Source organism: Carassius auratus, chromosome 21 (assembly GCF_003368295.1).
Source record: "Carassius auratus strain Wakin chromosome 21, ASM336829v1, whole genome shotgun sequence".
Taxonomy (NCBI): Eukaryota; Metazoa; Chordata; class Actinopteri; order Cypriniformes; family Cyprinidae; genus Carassius; species Carassius auratus.
In genome coordinates, this window is record NC_039263.1 from 21,844,234 (window position 1) to 21,859,385 (window position 15,152).

A 15,152-nucleotide genomic window follows, 5' to 3' on the forward strand; every position below is an offset into this window, starting at 1 on the left:
TGCATTTCACGTTCTCCACATTTCATGATCATCATCAACCACTGTCGTCTCACTACAGGTCAGACGTGTGAGGTGGATATTAACGAGTGTGTGAGGAATCCTTGCACTAACGGAGGAGTGTGTGAGAACCTGCGCGGAGGATATAAGTGCCGCTGCAACCCCGGATTCAGCGGAGATCTGTGCCAGAATGACATCGACGACTGTGAACCAAGTAAGACACGCAGAACACGCACAAATCTAGACAGCATTCTGGTCAACATCAGACGGTGCTCTTTAATGCTGTCTACGTAGGCAGCTTTCTTACTTTTAAAATATGTAAGAAAAAATCTTCTGTCATTGCACTTGTTTTTCTTGATTTAATGTGCTTTATTGTATATTTGTATTACTAAAGAAGTACAAATTAAGCAAAATAACAAGTGCAAGTGGTAAAGTAAAATAAGGTCTGGAAGGTAAATAAAAAATAAATAAATAAAACTGAATAAAATGTTGCTTTATTAAAAAAAAAACATATATATATTAGTGCTGTCAAAATTAGCGCGTTAACGCATTCGATTAATTTGAAATATTTAACGCGTTAAAAAAAAATAACGCAATTAACGCGGTTGCAGTTTTTTTTATTTCCAGTTGTGGCCTGTGTGTTCAACGTGCAAAGAAATATGGATAAGACCAAGGAAGGACTTTTAGACGGAAAGTTTCAGTATAAAACTCTGCCGGATTACTCTTCAGTCTGCCACAAGAAACATTACTCTTCATTCAGTCTGCCACAAGAAACAGCAACATTAAAATCATGAACTCAAATGTCATTGTTTAAAAAAAAAAAAAAAAACAATGACTGTAACAGTGCGTAAATCAGACCTTTCTGTAACGATAACGTTAATAAGCTTAAACAAAAATAACGAAATAATTGTGTAGCGGAGTATTTTTTGTACACAGTGCCGCGAACTGTCAATCACTCCTGTACGCGTGCATCACTGTCCTCCTCGCAGCTGCAGCAACTTGCGCTCTCTCTCTTCATCAAGCTTTAAAACAAAAAGGGGACAAAAATATCATATTGTCTTTGTGCATAGGCTATAGATTAATTAGATCAATGAATATCTAAATTTGTGCCTTGCCGTCTACGGTATTTTTTTAGAACTTAGAAAAAAGATGCTGCAGCCAATGAACAGCCAGCGGGGCCTGCAGGACGACTCAACCTCAGCAGACAGTTTTTAATGTTTATCAGACAATAAATACTCAAGATTTTGCTTTAGTATAACTCACAACAAGTTTCACACACCTTCTCCGGCCACGTTGAGTTGTTGACACTTAACAGTGGGAAAAGAGACACATGCGCTATTCACTTGTGTAACTTAAGGGTGAATGGGTAATGTAGTTTCTGCTCTGGGTGGGATGAATTAGGAAGCTTGCATTATGAAGGGCGCTCTGAAAATCGGCAGTGCAGGTAAAAGATTAAAACCTCTATTAAAACAGATGTCCAAATGAGCGTACCGGTACGCTACAAGCACGTTCTGGGCGCACGGAGAGGTGGCGGTACGCTCAAGAGCTATATTTGGAAGTGGCGGTACTGAGTACAGGTGCGTACCGGCCCACTTAAAGCACTGGCAATGACTATACTTTGGAATTTTTTTGCAGTCCACTTAGAATTCAACATGGAAATCATTTTTGTTTTTTATTGGCATTGATTGTTTTGAAATTCAAATGGTACTTACATGCCTGTGTTTTTATTTCTGTAATAAATATGGCTTTCAAGCCAACAGTTAATTTGGAGGATATTGATGGTTTATTGCAGGTATGTTGTTTACATGAGAAAATCTGTGTTACAAGTTAAACAAAAATTCCAATAAACAATCATATTTTGAATTTAAATAGTTTATTTGTCTTGAGTTTACATCAATTATTTACATTTTACATTTACATATCCAAAAAGTTTCAGTCTTTTAATTGCAATTAATCGCGATTAATTTTAAAAAATTGTGCGATTAATTAGTTAATTTTTTTTAATCGATTGACAGCACTAATATATATATATATATATATATATATATATATATATATATATATATATATATATATATATATATATATATATATATATATATATATATATAAATAAATGTTTTGCAAATAAAGCAAAACAAGTGCAAATGACAAAATGAAATTATTATAAAGGAAAATACAATGAAATTATATATAATTTATATTAATAAAATGAATATTTAAAATTATAAAAAAATTGTAATATTTAATGTGCTATATCTGCACTTTTTTAATAATAAAAAATTTACAAAAAGCAAAATAACAAGTGAAAATGGAAAAATAAAAGTAATGTAAGAATTAGATTTAAAAAAGTGAAATAAAATAAAATAAAGCCATTTCTGAATCAACCTAGTAATAAAGTACAATAAAGCAAAATAAAAATGTATTAAAAAAATTAATGTATTGAAAAAAATAATATAAAATGTAGTATGTAACACAAATAATTAACAAAGAGGAAAAGATTATGTGGCAACAAACTACAGTTATTAGTAATAAAGACTGAATATGGCAGTGAATATGGCATTCTTGTCTTTCTCAGATCCGTGCAGTAACGGCGGTGTGTGTCAGGACCGTGTGAATGGCTTTGTGTGTGTGTGCTTGGCTGGATTCCGTGGAGAGCGCTGTTCAGAGGACATCGACGAGTGTGTGAGCGCCCCCTGCCGAAACGGAGGGAACTGCACCGACTGCGTCAACAGCTACACCTGCAGCTGCTCTGTAGGATTCAGCGGCATCAACTGTGAGATCAACACCCCCGACTGCACCGAGAGGTAACACAGCACCTTAAAATTAAAATGCATCGCATTGCTTCTCTCTTGCAATCTCACTCGGTGTTGCTTCTCTTCTCCAGCTCTTGTTTTAATGGCGGCACATGTGTGGATGGCATAAACTCTTTCTCATGCGTGTGTTTGCCGGGATTCACCGGGAATTACTGCCAGCATGACGTTAACGAGTGTGACTCGCGACCGTGTCAAAACGGAGGCACCTGTCAGGACGGATACGGCACCTACAAATGCACCTGTCCACACGGATACACTGGACTCAACTGCCAGGTACACAAACACACACATCTGCAAACGAGTCTATATGTATAAAGTGGTGCATATTTAGTCATTTATTTCCGGATGTCTGTTTCAGGGTCTGGTGCGCTGGTGTGACTCGTCCCCCTGTAAGAACGGAGGCTCATGTTGGCAGCAGGGGGCGTCTTTCACCTGCCAGTGTGCCAGCGGCTGGACGGGCATCTACTGTGACGTCCCCAGTGTCAGCTGTGAGGTCGCTGCCAGGCAGCAAGGTAACCATCACTACTAAATAGACTGACCCAAAACACAATATTATGCATGAAGAAACAGCAGGAGCTTGATGGAAAACTAATAATTCGAATTTGAATTAAAATGTTTAAATAACTGTAAAATAACCACAATCAACATGCAGAAATATTTTAATAAATAAATGTAAAATTCTAAAAAATGTTTTATTTGTTTACCTGCATGCCAGGTGACCACTTACCAATAATGTGTTATTATATTATAGTTTTAAAATATATTACATGTCCAATAACTGATTTATAAGTAATACATTTTACTTACCCAATTTAAATAAATTGGGAAATATATATATATTTTTTGCAATATTTGTCATTTCTGACAACAGTTAATGAATGAATAAAAATAAATGAAATAACTTTAATAAATTAGTACATTGATTTAATACATTTAAAATCATTTTTTGATCAAAATTATTATACTTTTGGCTAGATATATATCACTTTTGGCTATATTTACATTCCCCGTGTACAACAAGCTGAAAACGACTGGTGGAAATGTTTTGTTTTTATTGTTTGTTGAGATGTTATTTTATTCGTTTACCTGCATGCCAGGTGACCACTTACCAAAAATGTGTAGTTATATTTAACTTTTAAAATATATTAAATGTCCAATAACAGATTTGTAGGTAATACATTTAACTTACCAAATTTAAATAAATTATAAAATTATATTTTTGTTGTTGTTGCAATATTTAATAATAGAGAATGAATTAAAAAAAAAATGAAATAACTTTAATAAACTTTAATAAATAACTACATTGATTTAATACATTTTAAATACTTTTTGGATCAAAATTATTACTCTTTTGGCTAGATGTATATCACTTTTTTTGTGTACAGCAAGCTGAAAACAATGTTTGCCACATTAAAATGCCATATGAAGTGTCATTAAAAGTTGATGGGTTTAATTTGCACGTTTTCTCAGGAGTGCCTGTGGCCGTTCTGTGCCGTAACGCGGGTCAGTGTGTAGACGTGGGGAACACACACCTGTGCAGATGCCAGGCCGGATACAAGGGCAGCTACTGTCAGGAGCAGGTGGACGAGTGCATGCCGAACCCCTGCCAGAACGGAGCCACCTGCACCGATTACCTGGGAGGATACAGCTGTGAGGTAGAAACACACACACACACACCTGTGCAACATCATCAGTGCTGGAGTCCATTACTGAGTCCATGACACAAATCACATGTTTTAGGGAATGTAATGGAATTATTTTCAGATTTTTAGAACTTTGGAAACTGATAACATGGAATCAGTTACTTTGAGTTCCACGAGTCTAACGTCCGTTTCTCTCTTTCAGTGCGTTCCTGGATATCACGGAGTCAACTGTAGTAAGGAGATAAACGAGTGTGTGTCTCAACCCTGTCAGAACGGAGGAGCCTGCATCGACCTCATCAACACGTACAAATGCTCCTGTCCGCGGGGAACGCAAGGTACGGACACATTCACGCGCTCACAACCGCTGGATTCATCTCTTCACGCTTCAGTAGGTGAACTGTCTGATTGTTTCCTCTGGCCGTGTTTGCAGGGGTTCACTGTGAGATTGACGTCGATGACTGTTCCCCGGCCGTGGATCCGCTAACCGGCGAGCCGCGCTGTTTTAACGGAGGCCGATGTGTTGACCGTGTTGGAGGCTATGGCTGCGTGTGTCCGGCTGGGTTTGTGGGCGAGCGATGTGAGGGCGATGTCAACGAGTGTCTGTCTGACCCCTGTGACCCCAGCGGATCCTACAACTGTGTACAGCTCAACAACGACTTCCGCTGCGAGTGCCGTACAGGATACACCGGTACAAACACAAATGATCACATTTGCATTGATAATAAATGTTTATCAATGAATATAACCAGTATGATTGGAGTAGGCACTAGATCATTTAGTGTTGGTGAATTTCAAACAAAAAAAATAAATGCTAAGGCTATATTTTGCATGCAAAATGTAAATTCTTAAGGATAATTAGACATTTTTCAAGCATATTTTCCTGGCAAATTTTTATTACTTCAATGCAGACAAAATATTTTGATTTATTGGCTAATATATATACTTACTCTATCATTATACATTCTAACTGTATTTTCACTATATAACTTAGAAAATTAGAATTATACTTCACATGTGTAATTTAAATGTAAACATTTATTTATTTGCTTGATTATATCTGAGAAAAATATTTCTAAGTATACTCACAATATAATTTTCAACTTAAATATATTTATATGATTAGCAGAAATGAACAAAAACTGATTTTTTGGCTTCAGATATAATTTAAATCTCAAACATTACAAACTTAATTTCTTGATTTATTTATACATTTAGTAGCAAGTATATGAAGTATGCTTAGTACTGTACATTTTACTTATTAATTTATTTATTTATAAATTCAATCCTACAAAACTGATGCAGTGTACTTAGAATTATACTTCAGAGATTTAATTTACAGCACAATTTAATTGTATTCATTTTATTAGCACAGTACAACACAAACTGACAAATTATACTTAATTATACTTCACAGATATTATTTATTTTCTCATAAATTAAATGTAATGCAACAAAAACTATGAAAAGTACTGCATAGATGTAATTAATTATTTAAACGTGTTTATTTATTGGAAATTATGTTTTTTTTTTTTTTGGAAATTTAGTTTAAGTGTGTTTTATGTATATTTATAGGTAAAAATTGATAGCCTGAAAGCACTGTAAGTCGCTTTGGATAAAAGCGTCTGCTAAATGCATAAATGTAATTTTTTTAAATGTAATTTAATTTATAGGCAAGCGCTGTGAAACGGTGTTCAATGGTTGCAAGGACACACCATGCAAAAACGGAGGAACATGTGCTGTAGCAAGCAACACCAAACACGGATACATCTGCAAGTGTCAGCCGGTGAGTAAAAACACACATTTACAGCTAATGCTATGATTTGAACATCACATAAACATATGGATCAGTTTAGAAACCCCTTTGAATGCGCTCTCTAATCTTTGGCTCTCTCTCAGGGTTACTCTGGCTCCTCCTGTGAATATGACGCCCAGTCCTGCGGCTCCCTGCGATGTCGTAACGGTGCTACCTGTGTCTCGGGACACCTGAGTCCTCGCTGTCTCTGTCTGCCGGGCTTCAGCGGACACGAGTGTCAAACACGCATGGACTCGGCCTGCCTCAACAACCCCTGCTACAACGGCGGCACCTGCCAACCCATCAGCGACGCCCCGTTCTTCCGCTGCTCCTGTCCATCCAACTTCAACGGACTCCTCTGCCACATCCTTGATTACTCCTTCAAAGGAGGGCAGGGCCGAGACATCGCCCCGCCGGAGGTGGAGATCCGGTGTGAAATCGCTCAGTGTGAAGGCAGGGGTGGAAACGCCATCTGTGATACCCAGTGTAACAATCACGAGTGCGGATGGGACGGCGGCGACTGCTCTCTGAATTTCGACGACCCGTGGCAGAACTGTAGCACCGCTCTGCAGTGCTGGAGGTACTTCAACGACGGCAAATGTGACGAGCAGTGCGCCAACGCTGGGTGCCTTTATGATGGATTCGACTGCCAAAGACTGGAGGGGCAGTGCAAGTGAGTGGAATCTATTTCTTTATATTTTTATGTATTTGTATTCTTTATTTGTGTTACTGTTTTACCATATAATATATTTATAATTAAACATTGAGTGTTATTTATAGTCTTTTTTTTTTTGCTTCATCATTAGGGGCTTACTTATTTTTTTATTAGTATTTTTTATTTGATATAATTCTTATATTTATTTAATTTTATTATTTATTAAATTTTTGCTGTTTTATATGTGTGTGTGTTTAATTGTATTTATTATTTTTTTAATTACTTCTTCATTAAGGATTTTAATTTTCATTAAGTTTTTACAATCTTTTATTACCTTTGGGAAATAATAGAAAAATTGTCAAATAGAAATGGAAAAATCCAGGTGGGGAAATCATGAAATAATTATTAATGAATAATGATTAATGAATAACTAATGAAATGTTTCTTACAATATCAAGGCTGTCACAGGTTTTATTTTAGCATTATTTATGTCCTACTATATTATTTAGTCATTTATTTTGTATTTTTCAATTTTCACTGTAATTTCAGTTTAAAGTTAGTTTAAATTTTAGTTTTTATTAGATTTATATATATATATATATATATATATATATATATATATATATATATATATTTACTAATTACTTTATAATTACAATTTTGCAGCCTTTTATTACCTTTAGAAAATGCATCCTATAATATTATATTAATAATAATAATAATTGCATATAATAAAATTGTAAATACTACAACTAGAGAAACCAGTGGGAAATTGGCCATTCATTAAAAAAAATTTTTAACCTTAACCATACTTTTACATTTAGTCATTTAGCAGAACGACCCTAACCTTCGCTCTTTATCTTCAGTCCGCTGTACGATCAGTACTGTAGGGATCACTATGCAGATGGTCACTGCGATCAGGGCTGTAATAACGCCGAGTGTGAATGGGACGGTCTGGACTGCGCTGATGACGTTCCTCAGAAACTGGCCGTGGGAAGTCTGGTTCTAGTGGTCCACATCCAACCAGACGAGCTTCACAACCGCTCCTCGTCTTTCCTCCGCGAGCTGAGCGGACTGCTGCATACTAACGTGGTTTTCCGCCGCGACGCTAACGGAGAGCCGCTCATTTTCCCGTACTACGGCAGCGAGCACGAGCTGAGCAAGCACAAGCGCTCTGATTGGACGGACCCGAAGCGCGCCAGGAGGAGCCTGACGGAGTTCACGAAGCCCCGCCTACGACGAGAACTCGATCAGATGGAGATCAAAGGGTGAGTGAAAGCAAAACACTGTTAAATCTGAATATTTACATGCAATTAATCATATAACGGTGCTTTATATGTGTGATATTCACGTGTTTATGTGCTACAGGTCTATCGTGTATCTAGAGATTGACAACCGTCAGTGTTACCAGCAGTCTGACGAGTGTTTCCAGAGCGCCACGGATGTGGCGGCGTTCCTCGGAGCGCTGGCCTCTAGCGGGAATCTCAATGTTCCTTACATCATCGAGGCCGTCACAAGTGAGTGCCACTTTTATGACAAAATCACTGTTATTTTAGTATTTATTATGTACTGTTATATTATTTATTATGTACTATTATAGTAATACTTATAAAGTACATATTATTATATTTTGATTTAGCTTATAAAAAAAAATATTTATGCACTTTTTTTTTATTAGTGGTTATTTATTAGTAAATCATTTTTATTTAAGTTTGTTTTTGATTTTCAGTTTTAGGATTTTAGTTTCAATGTCGCGAATTTTTGTTCAAGTTTTTCATTTAATATGTATTTGTTTTTATTTTATTTCAGCTTAAATTTTCAGTGTTAAGTGTAATAGGTTTTTATTTTAAAATTTGGTTTCTCTTTTAATGTTTTCTATTTATTTTTATTTCAGTTTTTATGACTTAATTTAATTTTATTCCAATTGCCCAGCAACATTTTTTATTCTTATCTAATATTCATTTTATTTTAGCTTTAATTTTCGTTAAAATTTTAGTTGAAGTTCTTGTCATTTTGTTATGTGCATTTGTTCTTTATATTAGGTTTATATATATATATATATATATATATATATATATATATATATATACTATCATTTATTTCGATTTTATACTTTTTGTTCTTTAAATTCATTTTATTTCCTTTAGTTGTCAAGCAACATTTCTAGTTTTAATTTCTTCTTCATCTAATATTCATATTTTAGCTTTAATCTTCAGTTTTCATTTTAATTTTTGTAACGGTTCTTTTGTTTTTATTATATATTTTGTTAATTATTTATAGCTTTAAATTATTTCAGTTTTAGTACTTAATCTCATTTTATTTCAGTTACTTGCCAAGCAACATTTAAAATTTTTGAATGTTTTTCATATAATATTTATATTGTGTTGTATTTCTGCTTTATTTTAACTAACGAAAATGATTTAACAATTTTAATTTGAGTTAACTCTAACACTGAATGATACTCTACACACTTCTGCATTAATAACTATATCTGTGCGCAGGTGAGGACCCCCCCACAAAGCCAGGGGAGATGTACCCTGTGTTCCTGGTGCTGCTGTTTCTGGCGGTTCTGGCGCTGGTGGCTGTGGGCGTCGTGGTCTCCAGGAAGAGGAAGAGGGAACACGGGCAGCTTTGGTTCCCCGACGGATTTAAAGTCTCAGAACCCAAAAAGAAACGAAGGGAACCGGTTGGAGAGGATTCTGTTGGACTCAAGTGAGTGTGTGGTTAAAAAGACAGTGCTTTATATAAATATCAGATACTAAATTGTATTGAAATGATAAAAGGTTGCCTTGGCCACTAAAATAAATAAGTTGAAGTACTAAAATTATAATAACATCAAGTCAAAGCTAAATGAAAATATACAAAAAAAAAAAATTAAGAAGCACAAAAAGTTATATAATAAAAAGTTGATATAATATAGAATAATAGATCTGTTTGCTAATGAATGTCATTCACCGAAGTGTGACTTTTAAAAAGCAATTTAGTAATATATAAAATGTATAAGAATATAAAACAATTAAAGGGACCAAATGATAATTTAGTAGAATTGTATATGTTGCACCTAAACTTATGTGCATTGTTATTTTTGTATTATTTTGACTCTTCTTTTTTTATATTAGTCTAACTGACATTTATAATTCCATTTATTATCATAAAAAAGCATTTGTTATCCTAGAGTTCACAAAAACAGACTTTTTCCCACTTCTATCACTCACATTAATGATAACATTTCACTTCCCGTCCCATCAGGCCTCTGAAAAACTCGGACAGCTCTCTGATGGACGAACAACTGAGTGAATGGGCAGAAGACGACACGGCCAAACGGTTTCGGGTGAGTGATGAAACAGTCTGCTGTCTGTTAGAGCTGCTCCATAACTCCGGATGGATGTGTAATGGTGTGTATTCATGTGCAGTATGAGGAGCGGTCTATTCTGGACATGAGCGGTCAGCTGGATCACCGACAGTGGACGCAGCAGCACCTGGACGCGGCTGACCTGCGGCTGAACTCTATGGCTCCGACTCCACCACAGGGCGAGATCGAGAACGACTGCATGGACGTCAACGTCCGCGGGCCTGGTGAGCGCTCGCACCCTTACCATCACTTACTGATCACAGCTCGGGGGTGCTCTATAAACTGTGCCTGGTTTCTCTCGTAGACGGTTTCACTCCGCTGATGATCGCGTCGTGCAGCGGCGGAGGTCTGGAGAACGAAAACGGCGAGGGAGAAGACGATCCCTCTGCTGAAGTCATCACTGACTTCATCTACCACGGCGCCAACCTGCACAATCAGACGGACCGGACGGGCGAGACCGCGCTGCACCTGGCCGCCCGCTACGCACGCTCGGACGCCGCCAAACGTCTGCTGGAGTCGTGCGCGGACGCTAATGTTCAGGACAACATGGGCCGCACGCCTCTCCACGCCGCTGTTGCAGCTGACGCTCAGGGAGTCTTCCAGGTCAGTGAGAAAAATACTGGTTAAATCCAGCTTTTCATGATTCAGGATGGTCTAAACTAGTTTAATTTGTGTGGAAGCATCAACAGCTCCATTATAAAAGATGTTATTAATAGTATTATTAATAATAGTAGTAGTAGCAGTGTGTAAATAATAATAAAAAATAATAATACTTTTAAAAACATGCTTTGGTTTATTTTAATTGTATTCAGTATTAACCCTTAATGTATATTTAATATATAAAATGTATTTATAATATAATAATGTATAGTATTTGATGGATTATTTGTTTTGTGCACGTTTTGTATTTCTTGCATGTAATTTAATGATCTTTAGTTGCTGAATATTCTTAAAACATTGCCTTGTGTTTGGCCACAGATTCTTATTCGGAACCGAGCGACGGATCTGGACGCCCGTATGCATGATGGAACGACTCCGCTGATCCTGGCCACCCGATTGGCTGTCGAGGGAATGGTGGAAGAGCTCATTAACTGCCATGCAGATCCCAACGCTATTGATGATTCCGGTATGAACACAAACAAACGATATATGCTGAACCAAATCTCATGGCCGTCCTCATTAACTGACTCTGTTTTTATGTTTCTGTAGGTAAATCTGCTCTTCACTGGGCGGCTGCAGTTAATAACGTGGACGCTGCTGTCGTTCTTCTGAAGAATGGAGCCAATAAAGACCTACAGAATAACAAGGTGGGTTTGTGCATCAGACTGTCTTACTGTTATTTTTGATTATTCCAAATGAAAAACATGTTATTTTAGTATTATTTATGTACTCATTAGTTTTCATTATTGTTATTATTTTCAATTTGCTTTTATTTCTAAATTTTAGTTTTCATTTGAGCTTTTTTTTTGTTGTTGTCTTTTGTGTCAGTTTTCCCCCATTTTTGTATTAATATTTGTTTACTTTTTTTTTTTTTAGCTTGTTTTTTTTCCTTTTTGCTAGTTAGTAATTTTAGTGCTTCAACATTTTTTTATTTTATTAAAATGTATTTATTTATTTGGTTTTCATTTTTAACCTTATTTCATTTAGTTGCCAAGGTAAAATTCTCCGTTTTCATCTTATTTATCAAATTAAATATTAAAGCATTAAAACTCTATTAAGCATGATTCATCAGTGCACATAAAATAATTGCAACTTGTGCGTTTTGTAGCAGTGTTATTTTAGCACTATTTATTTGCTTCTAAATATTTTTTATTAGTATTTTGAATTGGCTTTTATGTTTACATTTTCTTTTGAACTTTTTTTTCAATTTTTAGTTATTTTTATCATAGTAGTAGTATTAATAAGAATAATATAATTTAATAGTAATCAAATGTAATAATATTTAGGATTAATTAGTTTTATCTTAATTTAATATTTTATTTTATTTATTTCCAGTTAGTACTTTTAGTACTTTCATCTATATTTATTTTATTTCAGCTTTCAAGTAACAAAAATATTAACGATAATACTTTTGGTTTGCAGGAGGAGACGCCACTTTTCTTGGCTGCTCGCGAGGGAAGTTACGAAACCGCTAAAGTCCTGCTTGATCACCTGGCCAACCGTGAGATCACAGATCACCTAGATCAGCATCCACGCGACATCGCGCAGGAGCGCATGCACCACGACATCGTACGTCTGTTAGAGGAATACAACCTGGTCCAGAGTGCCGCGCTGCCTCTATCGCCCCCTCTCTGCTCGCCCAACACCTACCTGGGCATCAAACCCAGCCCGGGTGGTGCCAACAACAACAACACAGCCAAGAAAGCGCGGAAACCAAGCAGTAAAGGCGTAGGAGGGAAGGACGGCGGAAAAGACATGAGAATGAAAAAGAAAAAGCCTGGAGAGGGCAAAAATGGAGGCATTATGGAAGGGGGCGTCCTCTCGCCTGTCGATTCGCTGGAGTCGCCCCACGGTTACCTGTCGGATGTCTCGTCCCCGCCTACGATGACATCACCATTTCAGCAGTCCCCGCCCATCACTTTGAATCATCTCCAAGGATTGGCCGACAACCACATGGGCGGAGCTCTTCAGAGCTTAGGGAAGCCGTTTGACTCCGCCCCTCCTCCTCGCTTATCGCATCTGCCAGTGGCTAACAATGGAGGTGGAGCTCAAACGGCGGCATGCGATTGGCTGCAAAGGGTGCAGCAGCAGCAGCAGCAACAGCAACAGCACGGCTTCCCAACCCTGATGCCCACAATGCTTTCTGCCACGAATATGCCGCAGGTCATGGGTTATCCCACATTGCAAAGCAGCCACCTCGGCATGCAGTCGCACATGATTCCCAACCACGCCCATCAGAATATGGCGCCAATGCAGCACCAAAACAGCGCTGCCTCTGGCCACGCCCTTTCTCATCACTTCCTAGGTGACTTAAGTGGGCTGGATCTTCAGTCCGGCTCAGGACACGCCCCCATCCAGACCATCCTACCGCAGGAGAGTCAGCGCATGGCTCCGCCCATTTCTAGCACACAGTTTCTGACTCCGCCTTCTCAACATAGCTATTCCAACCCTATGGACAACACTCCCAGTAACCAGCTGCAGGTTCCCGACCACCCGTTCCTCACACCCTCCCCTGGATCTCCCGACCAATGGTCAAGCTCGTCTCCACATTCCAACTTGTCTGATTGGTCAGAGGGCATCTCGAGCCCACCCACCAGTATGCAGATGAACCATATCCCAGAGGCCTTCAAGTAGGCGGGGCTTTGGCATCTAGAAGCTGAACTCAATAGACAATTTTATATTAATTATAAAAACTCTTTATGATTTTTGTATTCTAATAACCATTTTTCTTAATTTTTGTATTTATTTATGTGTTTTGTACTACATATAAGATTTTTTTTTTTTTGTAATTTATACTGTATTTTATTTTTATTTTGACCTTAAACTGTTCTGAAAATAATTGTGAACAATATGACGCTGCCAGAAATTTTGTTGTTGTTGTTTTTTTTAACTAAAATTTCAGTATTAGATTTTATATGATCCTTTTTATATATATAAAAAAATGTTTCTGTAAACAAAAATGTACAAAAATGTCTTAAAGGTGCAGTAGGAGATCTTGGAAAATTCTGACTTTAGCCTGATAGCATTGAAAGTGAACGTCTCATCCAAACCAAGCGTTTTGATTGGACAAACATCTCTTGGTCCTAGGCCTTCCGCAGAATATATAAATACATTTAGACCACTTAACTTAATGATTGCTATCGGGATGTAAAGAGACTTTCAACCAGCAAAACAAAAAATGTTTCTGAAGACAATCACCTATTGCACCTTTAATATTGTGAATTTAATGTATAACACACATGCCTCTGCACACGTTTGTTTCTGTTTTAACACAAAAGAGAGTTGTTTATGGCTGATTTATGCTATGTTACTGTGTATCGTCTGTAGACACTGTTTCCAAATCTTTTTCCCATGGTACCTTGCTTTAGGTGTTTTTGGGAGCTTTTCGTATGTAGTGTAGCCGTCACTGTTATTTATTGCCTGCTGTAGACATGTAGGATATATTATGACATATAGATGAGAGAGTGTGTGTGTGTGAGAGAGAGGAGACAGGTATTTATCGCAGTAAGATGACATCATCGGTGCAGATGAGGTGTGATTGTTGTTTTATAAATGCAGATCAAATCTTTTAATGGTGACATGGAAAAAACTGACTTGTAGATTGTTGAGGGGAAAAAAAGTATTTTGTTCATTGTTGTAAAGTAACTTTTCTTAACCCAATAAAGTACACCATTTGGTGACATTACTTTTACGCTGTGTTGTCAAACTTGATTTACCTTCAATATATTCATGTGAATAGGGAAAAAAAGCATCACTATTATTATTTCTTAAACTATTGTTTGAAAGATTTTAAAATGTTTTTAAAAGAAGTATATTTATGCCAATCAAGGCTGTATTTATTTTATCAAAAACAGAGTAAAAACGACAATATTGTGAAATATAGCAATTTAATCATTACAGTTTTCTATTGTGATATATATTAAAATGTAATTTATTCCTGTGATGCGCAGCTGTATTTTCAGCATCATTCCTCCAGTCTCCAGTGTCACATGATCTTCGGAAATCATTCTGATATACTGATTTGCTGCTCAAAAAACCTGAAAAGTAAATACTAATATAAATATATAGATTAAATCAATAGTCATTATATAAATTAATAGACATTTAGGCATTAGGCAAACATTATTACTTAAAAGATAAGAAAATATAAGCACCACTTCTAATTTCCAATACAGTTAGGAATTATTTTTTTATTTTATTTTTTGTATTATTTAGTAAAAAAAAAAATCACTCAGTA

The 15,152-nt window shown here is 36.5% G+C and overlaps 1 protein-coding gene across 1 annotated transcript in view; it reads left to right on the forward strand.

The window, feature by feature from the left end:
- Positions 1–14,606, forward strand: part of LOC113038897 (neurogenic locus notch homolog protein 1-like) — a 35,029-nt gene extending 20,423 nt beyond the window's left edge. Inside the window, exons 16-33 of the mRNA XM_026196687.1 lie at positions 59–211; positions 2,576–2,804; positions 2,885–3,086; positions 3,172–3,325; positions 4,284–4,468; positions 4,659–4,791; positions 4,887–5,144; positions 6,127–6,239; positions 6,353–6,921; positions 7,770–8,171; positions 8,272–8,420; positions 9,405–9,615; positions 10,153–10,234; positions 10,317–10,479; positions 10,560–10,858; positions 11,234–11,381; positions 11,465–11,562; positions 12,338–14,606. Coding sequence (XP_026052472.1) covers positions 59–211; positions 2,576–2,804; positions 2,885–3,086; positions 3,172–3,325; positions 4,284–4,468; positions 4,659–4,791; positions 4,887–5,144; positions 6,127–6,239; positions 6,353–6,921; positions 7,770–8,171; positions 8,272–8,420; positions 9,405–9,615; positions 10,153–10,234; positions 10,317–10,479; positions 10,560–10,858; positions 11,234–11,381; positions 11,465–11,562; positions 12,338–13,549 — 4,760 coding nt within the window. The 3' untranslated portion in view covers positions 13,550–14,606. The remainder of the gene's footprint in view (positions 1–58; positions 212–2,575; positions 2,805–2,884; positions 3,087–3,171; positions 3,326–4,283; positions 4,469–4,658; positions 4,792–4,886; positions 5,145–6,126; positions 6,240–6,352; positions 6,922–7,769; positions 8,172–8,271; positions 8,421–9,404; positions 9,616–10,152; positions 10,235–10,316; positions 10,480–10,559; positions 10,859–11,233; positions 11,382–11,464; positions 11,563–12,337) is intronic.
- Positions 14,607–15,152: the final 546 nt, after the last annotated feature.